We start from the raw sequence: 18,005 nt of genomic DNA on the forward strand, positions 1-18,005 counted from the left end.
TTAAAAAGAAAGCACTGAAAATAGGGGTTGCTTTTTAATTTTATCGCTTTATTTGTCAGGACTGAAAGCAAAGCAAAGAACTTCCCCTCTCTCCTTACAAATTAAAACTGTCTTCCACTTTTGCTCAGTATTTCCCTCGAAGAATATTGCTTTCACATCCGTAGCGTACATTTGGCAGGCATCTAAAGTACATGATCCCCCCCCCCCCAAGATTCATGGGAGTGGTCGAATGGGAGGCATTCTTTGACAGCGTGTCTGTCTTGCTGCTGCTGCTGCTGCATGTCACTGTTCCCTGTTTCTGTGTGTCTGTGAGGAGAATACAGGACACTGCAAAGGACACAGGGTGTTATGAAGGTGCAATAAGCCAGAGAGTGGTCCCTCCCTATAATGTAAATAGAGAGACTTCTTTTCAGGAGATTTCTGTATAAGAACACTTTGCTGAGGTGGAAGTGGGGACTAAGTGAGGTTGGAGTGGAACCATGTTTGCATGAACACGAGAATGTAAAATATGCTCTCCATTTAGATATTTATTAAAATAATTTATTCATTTACCCAGAAGAGTCATTAGGCTTTTTTTGCTGTAAGCTGCTTCCTACATTGTAAGAAGTGGGTCATGAGACCCTTGATCCCTCCTTGAAATACAATCTGAACCAAACGGGTGAGGCAGTGAAGAGTTTATTGATTACAATACGTTCTTGCAGGAGGGCGGGGTCCAAAGTAGCTGATGTTCCCTATACTGGAAGCCCAGCTTCCCTCCCTCGTCTCCCCATTGGCTGGTCCTGCTCCTTCCCCCAGTTATCAGAGGAAAGGAAAGAGGCTGGGGCGGGGGGGAGAAACTTCTCCTTCCTCGCCAGAGTCACCTGACTTCCGGCTTCATCAGCGGAGATAAAATCGGGGCTTGCAAAGGAGGGAGGGAAGGGGTCTGCTTCGTCCTAATTAAGCCTCCTAATTAAGCGGGGTGCCTCCCAGGCGGGGGCTCCTATTCCTGCCCCCGCTGCCCAGGGTCGCTGCAGCTGCTGCCGCGTCAGGATTTTGGGTGAGTGCAAAGCCAGCGGCGGGGAAGGAGGGAAGGGGCTTTGCAAGGGGTGGGGGTCCACGATGAGAAGCCCCGGGACGGGGGGAAGAAGAGAAGGGAGGAAAGGGAGCTGTTTCTCTTAATGGGGCCTTGAAGGGGGGGGGGAGGGGGGTTCCCGTTGTGGAAAGAGAGAAGCTTCTTCCTGCCCGGATCTGGTGCAAAGGGATTTGCCTGGAAGGAGGCGGGGAAGGGAAGAGGCTTGGGCATTGATGGGCAGGTTAATAATAATAATAATAATAATAATAATAATACCTGCCCCTCTGGCTGGGTTTCCAGTGTGGCTTACAACTTAGATAAACCATAATAAAAGATCAAACGTTAAAAACTTCCCAGTACAGGGCTGCCTCCAGATGTCTTCTAAAAGTCAGATAGTTGTTTATTTGAAATTGGGAGGGAGGGCATTCCACAGGGAGGGCGCCACCACCGAGAAGGCCCTCTGCCTGGTTCCCTGTAACCTCGCTTCTTGCAGGGAGGGAACTGGCAGAAGACCCTCGGAAGTGAACCTCAGTGTCCCACCTTCCTTCTCTTTAGACACCAGGCAAAAGCATTCCTCTTCTCCCAGGCATTGGGCTCATTAAACAATCTATGGCCTGTCCAGTTAACATGGGTTTAGCCCAGTCTGATTTTGTAGTGACTGCGTCTCCTTATACCTCTTCCAAAATTTAGAAATGCCCCCTTTGGTTAAGTTTCTGCCAATTTTTCTTCTAATATCTTCATAACGGTAGCCTTGTTCACTTAATAGTACTATTTTACATCCCTTTCTAGGTGACCAGTCAACTCTTTGTGCCATTTATTTAATTTTATTACGTTTTACAAGCTCACTAAATGAAAAAAACCTCAACCAACTTGATAGCAATCGCACAACACATTTTAATTTTTTTTATTTTTATTGAATTTTCAAATTATATATATTTTTTTTTAATAAAAATTTTTATTGGTTTTTTCCACACATAATACAAGACAATACAACACAATACAAGACATACAAACATGTAAACACGTATAATTTCTTGACCTTTCTTTTCTTAAGCCTTCTTTCAGCGACTTCCCCATACCTCCCCTTTCTGCATCCCTGTTATCAATCTTTTCAGCATCCCCTAATTTCAATATAACACTTTCTTTAAGTCTTATTTCTCATATCCAATTGCTAATCGCTGCAATTCTATTTTGCGTTACCCAAAACATTTTAGCATTCATTAATTTTACAACAGTTCTTAAGATAGATTTTAAACTTCTTCCAATCTTCTTCCACCGTCTCTTTCCCTTGGTCACGGATTCTGCCGGTCATCTCAGCCAGTCCCATATAGTCTATTACCTTGGTCTGCCATTCTTCCAGTGTGGGTAGTTCTTGTGTCTTCCAGTATTTTGCTAACAGTACTCTTGCTGCTGTTGTAGCGTACATAAAAAACGTCCTATCTTTCCTTGACACCAATTGGCCTACCATGCCCAGGAGGAAGGCTTCTGGTTTCTTCACGAACGTGCATTTAAGCACCTTTTTCATTTCATTATAAATCATTTCCCAGAATACCTTGATCCTTGGGCACGTCCACCAAAGGTGGTAGAAAGTACCTTCAGTTTCCTTACATTTCCAACATTTATTATTGGGCGTGTGATAAATTTTTGCAAGCTTGACTGGGGTCATGTACCACCTATAAATCATTTTCATAATGTTCTTTCTCAAGGCATTACATGCCGTGAACTTTATACCGGTGGTCCATAACTGTTCCCAGTCAGCAAACATAATGTTGTGACCAATGTCTTGTGCCCATTTAATCATAGCTGATTTAACCGTCTCGTCCTGTGTATTCCATTTCAACAGCAAGTTATACATTCTTGACAGATTCTTGGTATTGGGTTCCAATAGCTCTGTTTCTAATTTAGACTTCTCCACCAATTTTCCTGTCCTGTTTGAAAACTTCATTTATCTGATAATAATGAAGCCAATCTCTTACTTTTGACTTCAATTTCTCATAGCTCTGCAGTTTCACTTTTCCCTCCTCCTGTTCTACAATTTCCCAATACTTTGGCCATTTGGATTCCATATTAAGTTTTTTCACTTCCTTAGCTTCCATTGGTGACAACCACCTGGGGGTTTTGTTTTCCAACAAATCTTTGTATCGAATCCAAACATTATACAATGCTTTCCTAACCATGTGATTCTTGAAGCCTTGATGAATTTTTACCTTGTCATACCATATATATGCATGCCAGCCAAATCTGTTGTTAAACCCTTCCAAGTCCAAAATGTCTGTGTTTTCAAGAAGCAGCCAGCTTTTCAGCCAGCAAAACGCCGCTGATTCATAATACAGCTTTAAGTCCGGCAGGGCAAACCCCCCTCTTTCTTTTGCATCAGTTAATATCTTAAATTTTATTCTGGGCTTTTTGCCCTGCCAGACAAATCTAGATATGTCTTTTTGCCACCTCTTGAAACAATCCATTTTGTCTAAAATCTGCAATGTTTGAAACAAAAACAACATTCTAGGCAGGACATTCATCTTAATAACAGCAATTCGGCCTAACAAGGAAAGTCTCAAATTTGACCATACTTCCAGATCTTTCTTAATTTCTGACCAGCATTTCTCATAGTTATCTTTAAATAAATTCACATTCTTAGATGTCAAATTAATCCCCAGGTATTTCACCTTCTTTGCTACCATTAAACCAGTTTCACTCTGAAACTTCTCCCTTTCAGCAACTGTTAGATTTTTATCCAATACTTTCATTTTCTGTTTGTTCAACTTAAAACCTGCTACTTGACCAAATACTTGTATTAGTTCTAAAACTCTTTTCGTACTAGTGTCTGGCTCTTGTAAGGTTAAAACTAAGTCATCTGCAAATGCTCTCAGTTTATACTGTTTAGCTCCGACCTGAATCCCTTTAACCAGCTGGTCCTCTCTAATCATGTTTAGTAAAACCTCCAGGACAGATATAAAAAGTAGTGGGGATATTGGGCATCCCTGTCGTGTCCCTTTTTCAATAGCAAATTCTTCTGTAACCACATTATTTACAATCAGTTTTGCTTTTTGTTCAGAATAAATTGCACTTATACCATTTTCAAAACCTTGGCCTACCCCCATCCCTTGGAGATTCTTTTTCATAAAACTCCAAGAAATATTGTCAAAGGCTTTCTCCGCATCCAAATACCTTCCTTGTTCATCTTTAAATATTAATTTAGGGGCCAACTTCTCCTTTGCATAAATCACCACTCCTCTTTTCTTCACTTTGTCCGATGAAATAAATTCTTGTCCTAATCTTTTATTAATAAGTAATTTTCGATGTACTCTAGTCACATGGGTTTCCTGTAAACAAATCAAGTCCAATTGTTCTTTTTTTAAGATGTGAAAGACTTCTCGTCTCTTTCTAGGAAGATTCAAACCATTACAATTCCAACTTAGAAAATGCAGAGACATCTTGTTATTTATTTGGTTACCCCTCCAACAGCACCAGGGAGATCTTCTTCTGATGATTTTTTGGCTCCAAAAGATAGGTTTGAAATATCTGGTAGATTTTCTAGGTCCGTAGGTTCCGCCGTTTCCTTGAGAAGATCCTCCTCATTCCTTGTCATGAACTGTTCTTTATCTTGCACTGTTTTTATCTTGATTTTCTTTCCTTTGTAGTTAAAAGACAGGCCTTGTGGGAACTCCCATCTGAATAGTATGTTGTTCTTTCTCAGTAGAGTGACCAAATCCTTGTAATGGGTCCTCGCTTCCAAGATATTTTTAGGGATATCTTTAAAAATCTGCACACGCGAGTCTTCAATTTCAAGGGCTGTTTGAAAGTGTAAATTCAAAATCTTATCTCTCTCCTCCTGAGATCTCAGAGTTATAAGGCAATCTCTTGGGCTCTTTCTGTTCTGTTTCCTTCCCAGTCTGAAAGCAGTTGTTATCTTAAATTCCTCCTCTTTCAAGCTGTCCTGCCAACAATCCAGAAATTGTTTTGTCAAATAGTCTATCAAATTATCCTTTTCATTTTCTGGAATCAATCTCAGTCTCAAATTTTTATTTTTTCTCTGTAGTTCCTGTGGAGTTTGGAACTGACAGGGTCAGAACTCCGTGGTGTCCTGTGTCTGGGAAGAAAAGGAGGGGGAGTAGAAGGAGGAGCCTGTCGCAGAGCAGTGACGCAGCGCGTCTCTCTGTTTCCAGACTCACTTTCACTTCTCGCTGAGCAGCAGCTTGGAACAGAAGCTGCGAGTGTGCTCTTGGAGCACAGAGAGAATGTCACCAAGTTCCGATGGAGAGTGACTGTTTTATGGCTTGTAAATAAACGCTTCTAGAGATAAGAACTGAACTGTCTCTGGACTTGATTTATCCCTCATCTCACACGGACGGGACCGCTGCAGCTCTGCTCTCCTGCCAGGTCAACTTCCAGCAGAGCGACGCAGGGAAGTGTGACTGGACGCAGGGGTTTGATTTATGCAAAGGTTATGGACGTATCGCGTTTCCTGACAAGTGTGAGAAGGGAGAAGGCTGCCAGCGTCGGTTTGCTGTAATCTCCTGCCAGGAAAGGGCAGAAGGGAGGTGCCGGAGAGCGGAGCCAAGAGCCAGAAGGAACGGCTGCTTCGGAGGTCCGGCTTGCTGGCAAACTTGTGAGTACGCTGAAGCCCCAGGGGGAGGAAGAATGGCTGCTGCACAGGCACAGCAGAGCCAAGAGAGCTACCCCGGTGAGAGGCTGAATGGGGCCAACTGGGAGGCCTGGTCAAGAGGAGCAAGGGGGTGGTTTGTGGCCACAGGGCTCTGGAGTCTAGTCCTGAAGGAGCCGGCCCCACCCATGCAAGCTACTGCTCTGCTGAGTGAGAGAGAGCAGAGAGAGCTTTGCCTGCTGAAAGCAAGTGTGGACGCTTTGCTGTTGCCCCACCTGGAGGGCGTTAAATCGGCTGAGGCCGCTTGGCAGGTGCTGGGGAGTCTGTGCGAAGGCTCAGCAGGAGCCAAGGGCCGGGACGAAGCCGAGGGCCAAGGGAGCAAGCCCCAGGCCGGAGTGGGAGCCAGATCAGAGGGGGCTCGAGGATGCCCAGAGGGAGCAAGCCCAGAGGGGGCTGTTCCGGGAAGCTGTTTCTCTGCTTCGACACCTCTGTGTGCTGGAGAGCAGCTGAGAGCTGTGGAAGAGAGCGCAGGCTGCACCCCAAAGGCAGTGGGGGGGGCAGGCCAGGCAGGCCATTCCAAGAGCTCTGAGAAAGCGAAAGGCTTCGAAAGTTGTTTGTGCTTTGAGACGACGTCCAACAGCGCTGGGAAGCATCCGCTTGAGGCCCAGGCTGCCAAGGACACTGGCCGGCGTGGAATGTCAACAAAGCAGGTTCCCAGGGCCGGTTCCCAGCATAGACGTGGGAAAGCAGCAGGCCAGGAGAAAAACAAAGACAAGGCGTCTTATCACCTCACAGCTGCGATGGCGTCTCTGAGAAAAGACAAGAGCCTTAGCCGGGGAGAGGCTGTGGCCATGGCAACCGATGGGAGTGCTAGTAACGCCATGGCATCTGTGGAAAACAACCAGAGACACTCTTTATCTCTCGTGATCGATTCCGGAGCCTCTCATTGTCTTGTGACCTCTAGAGGGCTTTTGAGGAACTGCAAGACAGTTAAAACTGGACGCTATGTTACTTTAGCAGATGGGTCTCAAAGACCATTAACTGAAACTGGTCTTCTTTATTGCCCTTTCATAGATCATTGGGTAGAAGCTTTCGTGGTACCAGAGCTTGCCCACTCTCTTTTAAGTGTGCCAGCCCTTATGACTGCTGGGTTTGATGTTTTGTTTTCTAACAATGTGTGTTCCTTTTACAGGAATTGGAAGAAGATCCACAGTGTCCAGAGAAGAGGCACGCTCTTTCTGGTCGAGATGCCCATTGAAGATGGGGCTGGTGGGAAAATGGGGCTAGTGGAAAATGGGGCTAGTGGAGAGTCCATTGACGATGCCCAAGGGCAGTGTGCCAATGTCCCACCACACCATGATTGTTTACACTTATGGCATCGCAGGTTTGGACACGCAGGGTGGTCATATGTGAAGAAGGCCACAGACAACACCATTGGGTGCAGGTTCAAAGCATGTGACAAATACCTAGATTGTCAAGCCTGTAAGCAATCAAAGGTCATAACATGCTCATATCCCAGGTCTGAGAGGAAAACCAGTAAACCCTTTGAACTTGTCCATGCAGATTTGTCGGGACCCATGCCGACACCTTCGTTAGCTGGATCTAAGTGGGTTCTGGTTCTGGTTGACGATTTTACAAAACATGCGTGGCTATTTGCGCTGCAACAGAAGTCAGAGGCAGCTGCACTGATCAGGGATTGGATCACAGCAGTAGAGCTACGGTTCTCTACCAAAGTAGTTTCCTTTCAGTCCGATGGGGGGGGGAGTTTACAGGTTCTGCGCTGCAATCGTTCTTCAGGCAGAAGGGTATCAGTCATCGACTGACGGCCCCCCACTCTCCGCAACAGAATGGGGTTGCAGAGAGGAAGTTTCGCACGCTACAGGAGTCAGCGAATGCTATACTGGCAGACTCAGGTCTGCCACAGCGCTTTTGGGCCGAAAGTTATAGGACAGCATGTTTCCTGCAGAATAGAGTGTTCAATTCCAGTGTAGGAGACACACCGTACTTTCTGCTGCATCGGAAAAAGCCCAAAGTACATTTTCTGCGCACTTTTGGGTCAACGGCTTGGGTTCTGATTCCAAAGGCCATGCGCAGAAAAGGTGAGCCAAGATCCAGGAAGATGATCTTTGTGGGCTATGAGCCGGGTTCAAAGGCGTGGCGCTTCGCATACCCTGCTGGCAACCAGTCCAGGCTGCTTATTAGCGGCAGTGCGGAGTTTTGCGAGCAGAGTGGGTGGAAGCGGCTTCACGGAAATCCGGATATTCTGGTAGACTCAGATGAGGAAGAGGAGGGCGAGGCTGAACCTGTTGCTGATGAGCACAGTCCACAGCCACAGAGTCCAGAGCCGGGATCTCCAAGGGAGATGCTCCGTGTCTCTCCAAAAGGGAGTCCCAGGACCCCTCCACAGGTCTCTGTCAAGTCTGAGCCAAGGAGTGAACCATCCTCGCCAGCAGGACCAGCTGTTCGCCCTAAACGGCGCAGCAGGTCAGAGGGGGATGATTCTGACATAGAGGATAGGAGGGTTGATCCAGGTGAATCAGGCACAGTTCCAGAATTCACGCTGAGGAGGTCAGCAAGATCAACCAAAGGAAAGCCACCTGAAAGGTATGAAGCCACGAGTGTCTGGGTTGGTGTGGCTAGATGTGAACCTGAATCCTTTGAGGATGTTCAGAAGTTGCCTCGGGAAGAAGCCAGCAAATGGCATGAGGCGATGCAGAAGGAGATGAACTCAATGGAGTCTCTTGGAGTGTTCTCACTCACACAGCTGCCGGCTAACCAGCAAGCTGTTGGCTGCAGATGGGTTTACCGTCTTAAACCCACAGAAGCAGGAGAGCCACAGTACAAAGCGAGGTTAGTGGCGCGTGGATTTACACAGAGACGCGGAGTCCACTTCACAGAGGTCTATTCGCCGACCTCAAGGGCGGAGACTTTGAGAATGCTGTTGGCAATAGCAGCACAGAGAGGTTGGAAGGTGAACCATTTTGATGTAGATGTCGCCTACCTGAACTCAGATCTCCAGGAGGAGTTGTACATGCGTCCTCCTCCAGGGTTCGAAGTCAGTGAGCCAGGCGTTGTGTGGCGGTTGCACAAATCCATCTATGGGTTGCGCCAATCTGCCAGGAATTGGAATATGTGCCTACATGAAGCCTTAGAAAAGCTAGGTTTTAAGAGATCTCTTGCAGACAGTTGTCTTTACATTAGAGATTCAGGCTTGCAACAGCAAGTGGCCCAGGTGTTTGTTGATGACATCTTGTTGATGGCAAGGACAAGTGAACAGGTGGAGAAGTTTGCTAAGGAGCTTGGTAAGCGGTTCAAGCTGAAGCAACTTGGAGATGTCAAGTCCTATCTAGGCGTAGAAATCACAAGAGCCAGTGATGGAAGCTTTTTGCTTCGCCAGAAAGGTAAGATTGAGCAGTTGCTTGAGAAGTTCAGGATGTCTGATTGTGCAGGTGCCAGATCACCCATGGAGGCTGGGTACGTGAAGGAGTGTCAGCAAGTAGAACGCGTGGTGTTCGAAAACACTGAACTCTTTCAGTCAGCTCTGGGTAGTCTGTTGTATCTGTCACAGTGGAGCAGACCAGACATAGCGTTTGCTGTCAATCTGCTCAGTAGAGAGGCATCAAGTCCTAGTGTGCAGGCCTGGAATGGTGTTAAGCGGGTGCTACGTTACCTGCAAGATACCAAAGACTTTTGCCTCAAGATGTCAGCTGAGGGTGATGTCAAGCTGACCGCCTGGGTGGATTCGGATTGGGCTAACCTTGAGGACCGCAAGTCAGTGTCAGGCCTAGTGGTGAAGTTTGGGGACTCAGTGATTGGGTGGAGGTCCCGGAAGCAAAGTCTCATAGCGCTTTCATCTACTGAAGCTGAGTTCAGTGCGCTATCAGAGGTTTGCAGAGAACTGGAGTTCTATGTGTGTTTGGTCGAGGAAATCTGTGAAGAGAATTGTCTGCCCGTTGTGGTGCATGAAGACAATCAACCATGCCTTAAATTAGCTGAGACAGGGCAATTCAAGGCGAGGACCAAACATTTGGACATACGTTTCCAGAATGTATGTCAGAGCGTTCATGAGGGGCTAGTTGCTCTGAAATACTGTCCCTCAACAAAGAACCTCGCTGATGGTTTCACAAAACCATTAACCTTCCAGAAGCACGAGGAGTTCTGTGAGGGTCTGTGTATGGGGAAAGCATTGATGGCTACTGTCTCCAGACGCAGGACAAGAGGGGGTGTGGAGTTTGGAACTGACAGGGTCAGAACTCCGTGGTGTCCTGTGTCTGGGAAGAAAAGGAGGGGGAGTAGAAGGAGGAGCCTGTCGCAGAGCAGTGACGCAGCGCGTCTCTCTGTTTCCAGACTCACTTTCACTTCTCGCTGAGCAGCAGCTTGGAACAGAAGCTGCGAGTGTGCTCTTGGAGCACAGAGAGAATGTCACCAAGTTCCGATGGAGAGTGACTGTTTTATGGCTTGTAAATAAACGCTTCTAGAGATAAGAACTGAACTGTCTCTGGACTTGATTTATCCCTCATCTCACACGGACGGGACCGCTGCAGCTCTGCTCTCCTGCCAGGTCAACTTCCAGCAGAGCGACGCAGGGAAGTGTGACTGGACGCAGGGGTTTGATTTATGCAAAGTTCCAATAAAGACAGGGCAGCATCATGTTCTTCCAGCTTTTTACAGACTGGTACTATCTTTTCCTGTATATTTCCTGCAGAAAGTTTTGCTTCCTCTGCCGAAATTTTTGCCTCCTCTGCAATCTTTCTAGTTTCTCATTCTCTTGAACTAATTTATTTATAGTCTCTGTATTCAGGTCCAATTTTGTTGATAATTCATTCAACTGTTTGGAATTTTCAGTGCTCTGCTTTGTTAGCGCTTCTAGAGTTTCATTTATCTTGACTAATGCCTTTGTTATTGTTACTGTATCCATGGAGGGAGTTAAAGAGGCTGCAGGTGGTACAATTGAACCTCTTCTCTTTTGTTCAACTTTACTCTTAGCCCTTGTTATTCTCTCCTCTGTTGGACCACTCATATCCCAAGGTCTTTCCCACGAGAATCACTTTCAGCTGGAAATTTCCACAAGTCTGTTCCTTACAGTAAAAAAATAATGGCTATTTTCCTACAGCCTCTAGATGGAGCAGTTCAAAGTTTCCAATACAAAATAGCAAAAGTTCCCTTCCTAGGTAAACAAAGGTAGCAACCAAATATCCAATATCTTCCAAAGTGTCAAATTGTATCTTTCCAAAGTTCTAAAGTTCCAAACTTATAGCAAGTCTTTAATTGTAATCCAGCAAAGCGCCTACTTTGTAGCAAGTCTCAAATGACAGTTCTCAGTCCCGGTAACTCACTCCCTGGCAGTCCTCCCCAAGGGTTTAAAACGGCAGAACTTTCTCCTTCTAAGCTTCTTTCATGCAGGTAAAACAGATCATAAATCTTCCCCCCCTGCCCCTGCCTGCTAAGGGGGGGAACTGAGTCCAATGCCTGAGTCCGTCACTTTTAAAACGCTTTCTGTCAATTGCAGCTTCTTGTTTCGATGCTTTATTTACATGCAGTCCGGAGAAGGCAGACTTCCTTAATTTTTACCTTCTCCGCTTTCAGCCAAATTGTAGTTATTTCCTTTTAAATTTGTTGCTCATTCTTACTCACGGTGATCCAATTTGTAATCCAAATGTCAGGAAGAAGTCGGCGCTCTCCGTCAATGGCGACGCGGCTTCACTTCACGGGCTGGGTAGCGGCTCTCAGCACCGCGCTCCCCGCTGCCACTCCGGAGCCTTTAAAAAGGCTCCTTTGCAGTAAAGGGGGGCGCTTAAGGTGCCCGCCGAGCCTCCTTGCTCTCAGGCTTCTGCGCCTGAGATTTTAGGGGTCCCCGCTTCGCCGTAGCGGTCAGACCCGAACTCGTGAAGAAGCCTCCCTGAGCGGAGCTCAGTGAGAGGCGGCCATTAGCGCTGGCGCCAACCGGAAGTCTTGAATATTCAAATTATAACAACAAATTTCCACAAATCTTAATTGAAAGATTTCTATATCCGTATCTCTCCCCTCCCTCCTCTTTGGCTTCCCCCATATTTCCGTATTGATTTATTAAACAAATTCTATACTCTGCTGATTTTGCTTCTTATATAGTTGTCAAAACCTGCCAATGAGTCCATATCTTTATACTGTCTTTTTATATAGTTTATAAATGGTTTCCACTCTTTTTTGAAATCAATGTTGTCTCTCTCATGTATTCTCTCTGTCAGCTTAGCCAGTTCCGCATAGTCCATAAGCTTGGCTTGCACTGCTTCCTTTGTTGGCGTTTTCTGTTTTCCATACTTGTGCTAATAAAATTCTTGTTGCTGTTGTCACATACATAAACTATGTCCAATTTCCCTCTCATGTATCATGATCTAAAATTAGAAGCAGGAAAGATTCTGGTTTTTAAACAAAGGGTTCTTTCAACATTTTTTCAGTTCATTATATATCATTTCCCAGTATTCTTTAAAGTACCATCTTTCTCTTTACATCTCCAACATATCTTGGATCCTGTTTTATGCATTTTTGCAGTTTTTCCAGTGTGATATACCATCTATATATCATTTTCAAACACAGTGGTACCTCAGGTTACAGACGCTTCAGGTTACAGACTCCTGCTAACCCAGAAATAGTACCTTAGGTTAAGAACTTTGCTTCAGGATGAGAACAGAAATTGTGCTCCGGCGGCGCAGCAGCAGGAGGCCCCATTAGCTGAAGTGGTGCTTCAGGTTAAGAACAGTTTCAGGTTAAGAACGGACCGCTGGAATGAATTAAGTACTTAACCCAAGGTACCACTGTAATTTTCTCTTAATGATATACAATCTGTAAACTTTACATTTGTTTTCATAAACTTTCCCATTCCTCCAACTGTATATTAAGCCCAACATCCGGAGCCCATTTTATTTGGGCCGATTTTACCTTCTCATCTAAAGTCTCTCCATATAGCAAAATGTTATATGCTTTCTTCAATAATTTGGTATTTCCCTCCACAATTTCCTTTTGAAAGTTTCAGATAGTATAGCTGAACCCCCTTTTATTATCTTCTTTAAATTGCTCATTAATTTGTCTGTGACGCAACCAACTTTGTAAAGTACCTTTCAAGTTTTCATAACTTTTAAATTTCAAACCTTTCTCCTCTTCTATTAACAAATCTCTATATGTTGGCCACTTTCCTTTTTTATTACCCCTCCAGCTACACAGGGTCTAATCCTGCCAGACTTTGTTGGATGTCTCAAAAATTTCCAAGGTGTTGGATATTCAAATTGCAGAGCTTGTCAAAACTGAGAGGCAACTATTTACAAATCCTGTTCTTTCAGCAAAGCAGAAATTTTAGGGTTAAAAATACATTTGCTTTCACTCAGAGGCTGTAATGTAGACTTTTGGGGGCTTTCATCTCATTTCATCTTATTCACAAAACGTCTCTGCAGGGTTCTCCCCTGAATAGCGGAAGCACGGCTTCCATTTTTAATACTTCACGCTTTGAAGTTCAAATTTAAGTCCAAATATTTTTAATTCCTCTCCAAAAGCTTCTTTTTATTTTAACTTATAACAAAAAATCTGTCACTTCAGAGGGCGGCTTTTAGGCTTTGGATATTCATGTGTGCGTTGGAGCCGACAGCCCACCTCGACCGTCTTCCCCTCCCCGACCCGCTGCTGATGCAGTTGCGGGAGCCGGTTTGACGGAAGACCTGGGGCTCAGCTGGACCCCGTTGGAGCCCCACTCTTCTGCAGAGTTTTGTGAGGGCTTTTCTTTTTTAGCCCTAAAACTTCCCCTCGGTCACCTGAAATCCCCCTAAAGGCTCCGTCTTAACTCGGACGAACCCCCAGGTGACGCCATTTGCTCCACCATCCAGACCGGAAGCCCATAATCACCAAGTCAACTCTTTGTGCCATTTGTTTAATTTTATTACGTTTTGCAAGTTCACGAAATGAAAGGGGGAAAAAACCCCAACCAACTTGATAGCAATCACATAACACACTGACAAATGTCCTGCTTATTTATGTCGTAATTCTTCCTAAAAGTTGTATTACATTCTACTTTAAATTACAGTGGTACTTTAAATTACAGTGGTCCTTTCTTAACCTGAAACTGTTCTTAACCTGAAGCACCACTTTAGCTAATGGGGCCTCCCGCTGTTGCCGCACCGCCAGAGCATGATTTCTGTTCTCATCCTGAAGCAAAGTTCTTAACCCGAGGTACTATTTCTGGGATAACAGAGTCTATAACCTGAAGCGTCTGTAACCCGAGGTACCACTGTATCTTTCCATTGATATAAATTTTTATGATATTACTCCATAAAAGGGTGGTGTTATGAGCCATCAAACCCCAGAAAAACACTTTCTCCATGGTTTCCACAATTTTGGCCACTAGTGTATGTTGTCTTCTAAGTCCAAAAGCACACATGCACACGCAGAACACACATAGAAAGAGCAAGCAGGGCTCCAAAGTGCTTCTCTTGAGAACTTGCCATCTAAGTTGTTTACTCACGGCAAAAACTCCCTATTTCCCAAAAGGACAGGAGGGGGAGGTCTCTCCCCCACTTTTAACCCACCCCACTCCCACCGCACGGGAGAGGTCTTGTTCATTCACAATCCCTGGATCCACCGCCTCTCCCAGGGGATCCAGATGCAAGCAAGGTGCTTTCTTCTTCTCCATTCAAGGGCCACCCATGTATTCAAAGCAGTCCTTTGCAGATTAAGACTTAAGTTCAAAATAAGTACAAAAACCCGACAAAAAGACTCACGGGTTTATAGTGGCACCAGCTTTCCTAGTCAAGATTCCACAATGTCAGACTGTAGCTCACAAAAGCTTAAGCCATAATACATTTATGAGCCTTTATGGGCTGCAGAAGATGAATAAACAGAAGCATAGTTAATCTATGGACTTCCACCCTACAAGAGACTGTGACGACCAGCAACTTAGATATCTTGAAAAAAGGGATTAAGCTGATTTCTGTGCTCTGCCCTCGTAGTCCTAGGCAATAATGCTTCTTAATACTATTTTCTGGAAAGCACAGGAGGGCAGAGGGCTCTTAAGCTGAAATGTTGCTTGCTGGTTTCCCACAGGCTTCTGCTTAGCCACTGTGAGAACAGGATGCTGGACTAGGTGGGTCTTTGCCCAATGCAGCAGGCTGTTATTAGGTTCTAATATATTGCAATAATTTTACACTTACACGTGGCATAAGAACACTTCGGTTTTACTTCTTACTCATGGGAAAGACTGCTATTGGAGCCTGTGATCATTTCCTCACTTGAAAAAGAAAAAGACAGAAATGTGTCTTATAAGCCAGTTCCACCGTAGATATCTACTATAAAATGATGGTGCTTTCTTAAGTGTGAATGGAGTGATCATGGGTTTCTCTTGCCATTATCTCATCTGCATTCCTAAAAATTTGGAATATGGAGAAGGTGCACATGGGGATTGACGTGTGTTCAGTTCCTTTCTTGTCTTTCCTAAAAGTCTAACAGGATTCTCTCTCTGCCCCAAACAGGGGAGGAAGATGATGGTCAGAATTCTACGTAGAGGTCTGTGAAATCAGTGGGAAGAGCAGAGAAGCCATTTAAATGCAGGGAATGTGGAATGTGCTTTAGTCACTGTGGAAGAATGAGGATACACCGACGAATAAACACGGGGGAGAAACCGTTTGAATGCATGGAGTGCGGAAAGAGCTTCACTCAAAGTGGTAAACTTAGAATACATCAACGAACTCACACGGGGGAGAAACCATTTAAATGTATTGAATGTGGAAAGAGCTTCAGTCAAAACGGAGACCTTAGAATACATCAACGAACTCACACAGGGGAGAAACCATTTAAATGTATTGAATGTGGAAAGAGTTTCAGTCGTAGTGGAGACCTTAGAATACATCAACAAACTCACACGGGAGAGAAACGGTTTAAATGTATTGAATGTGGAAAGAGCTGCAGTCGTAGTGGTCACCTTAGAATACATCAACGAACTCACACAGGGGAGAAACCATTTAAATGCATTGAATGTGGAAAGAGCTTCAGTCAAAGTGGGACACTTAGAATACATCAACAAATTCACATAGGGGAGAAACTATTTAAATGTATTGAATGTGGAAAGAGCTTTAGTCATAGTGGAGCCCTTAGAATACATCAACGTACTCACACGGGGGAGAAACCGTTTCAATGTATTGAATGTGGAAAGAGCTTCAGTCAAAGTGGAAAACTTAGAATACATCAACAAACTCACACGGGGCATAAACCATTTAAATGTGTTGAATGTGGAAAGAGCTTCAGTCAAAGTGGAAACCTTAGAACACACCAACTAACTCACACAGGGGAGAAACCATTTAAATGCATTGAATGTGGAAAAAGCTTCAGTCAAAGTGGAGCCCTTAGAATACATCAACGTACTCACACGGAGAAACCATTTAATTGTATGGAGTGTGGAAAGAGCTTTAGTCAAAGTGGAGGCCTTAGGAAACATCAGCTAACTCACACAGGGGGGAAACCACAGATGTAGGGAATGTGGAAAGAGCTTAAGACGGAGTGGAGACCTTAATATTCCTAAGCAAATTCACAAAGGTTAAAAACCATATAAATGTATGCAACGTTGCACTCAATGTTCACTATTTAATTTACGTCAAGAAACTCATAAAGGCAGAAATCAATTTTAAATACATGGAACCTGTGTGATGTTTTGGTGTTTGTATTTAAATTTGTATACACATATATATGTATTTAAGTCATGAAGGTCACATATACTTGATGTACAAAAGAAGTTGCAAGTTGTTGCTAGATTATCCAGGGGGAGAGTGTGAATCTGGAATGCTCAAGGCGTGTGATGAATCTGTTGAGTTTTGACTCCACCCATCACTGCCAAAATGATGGGCTGCCCTTGTCTTGTGGATCAGCATCTGTCAGGCTTCAGGGAATTGGCTTCCTTCCCCCTTGGTTGTAGATAAGCAGAACAAAGGAAAAGGAGACTTCTTACCAGTTAGAAACTTTAATGATCCCAGCAAGGGGACAAAGAACCCGTCTTCTAGGAATGGCGGTGCTCCGAATGAAGAGGTCCAGTCCCTCACATCCCTAGTCACCCCTGCCACTTCTGCGTCTCGTAATCTGAGCTAGTTCCCTCTGTACTTTCTGTCCTGTCACTTTCGCTGCTCTCCTTGACCTTGGGGAGAGTGGATGGATGCTTTCCAGAGACAGTGAATCTATTAACTCTCCCCCCCTCCAGAGTTTCTTCTGCAAGCTGTTCCCCATCCAGTATTTCCCAGCTTCTGCCTTCTGAACTATGTTCCTCTGCAAATCACTTTTCCAAATCTATACAGTCCTCCTGCTCCTGGGAAGAATCAGGGGAGGGGGATTTTCCCACAAATGCCCCGGTGCAGCTCTCCTCAGCTGGGTCCCTGGTTAGGTTTTGGTTTAGGGGAGAAAGTGTGGGACTAGGCCGGGGGGGGGGGGGAGAGAAGGGTAGATAAGTAGAGGGGATGCTTTTTCCGTGCAAGGCTAGTTCTTGTTTCTCCCGAGTACGCGCCTGTAATCAGTGAGCGTGCATTTAGCAGGAGAGCGTCCCTTTGTCTCGGCGTGTAAGATGCTTCAGGAGGCCCTAGAGCGAAGCGTGTGTATCGCACATGCACTGTGAGAGCAATGGTGGAGGAATAGCAAATAACTGTCAGGGTGCTTAAAAGGAGGCTGTCGTTTTGTGAGAGGGGGTGGGGGGAGGAGAGTTTTAGTGACGCTGAACCGGAAGAGCCAAGCGCACCTACAGGATACATGTGCTTGCTACTCTGAGTTTGAAGATGGGCAGTGGGAGTGGCACGTGCTTCTGCTGAAAGTAGATCTAGGGAAGATTAAGTTAATTGCAACCTTAAACACACTTGGGTCCCATTAAAGAGGCTGCTTATGAGTCCGGAGGAACATCGCCCGGCTGTGAGGTGTAAAGTCCACCACTCCCTGCAAGGTCTTTTCCACCTGGCCAAAGGGGTGGGGCCCAGACTCGCCCAGCTCTACTATGTTAAATATGAATTCTGTCATCAACCTTTGTACTGTTTTATTTTGAAATCTTTAAGATAATATTTTTGTTTTTTGTTATGTTGCTTTGACTGTATATTCTATATTTCACATTTTTCAGGTTGTTTTATTTATGTTTTATTGATTTAATATGCTGTAAACCGCTTTGAGGTTTTTCTTGAAAATATAAAGTGGAATAGAAATTAAATAAAAAAAGTTTCGAGCAGGGATATCCAACATGGGGTTGCTCAGATGTTGGGAAACAACTCCCATAAGCTTCAGCCTGTATGGCCAAGGTTGATGGGGATTGTAGTTCAAAAGCTCAAGGGTGGAAAATCTCACGTTTCTTACAACTTTTCATTATGAATAATT

General features: G+C 44.8%; 1 protein-coding gene across 1 annotated transcript; it reads left to right on the forward strand.

Moving 5' to 3' along the window:
- The first annotated feature begins 843 nt into the window (after window positions 1-843).
- On the forward strand, window positions 844-16,379 carry LOC128408635 (zinc finger protein 782-like). Its single transcript, XM_053378608.1, has 2 exons — window positions 844-1,036; window positions 15,143-16,379. The coding sequence occupies exon 2, from the start codon at window positions 15,232-15,234 to the stop codon at window positions 16,138-16,140; it is 909 nt and encodes a 302-aa protein (XP_053234583.1). The 5' UTR covers window positions 844-1,036; window positions 15,143-15,231; the 3' UTR covers window positions 16,141-16,379.
- Window positions 16,380-18,005: the final 1,626 nt, after the last annotated feature.

Source organism: Podarcis raffonei, chromosome 2 (genome assembly GCF_027172205.1).
Source record: "Podarcis raffonei isolate rPodRaf1 chromosome 2, rPodRaf1.pri, whole genome shotgun sequence".
Lineage (NCBI taxonomy): Eukaryota > Metazoa > Chordata > Lepidosauria > Squamata > Lacertidae > Podarcis > Podarcis raffonei.

Bases quoted from the DNA above. Each gene is read 5' to 3' on its own strand.
- LOC128408635 (XM_053378608.1), top strand. From the start codon at position 15,232: ATGTGCTTTAGTCACTGTGGAAGAATGAGGATACACCGACGAATAAAC.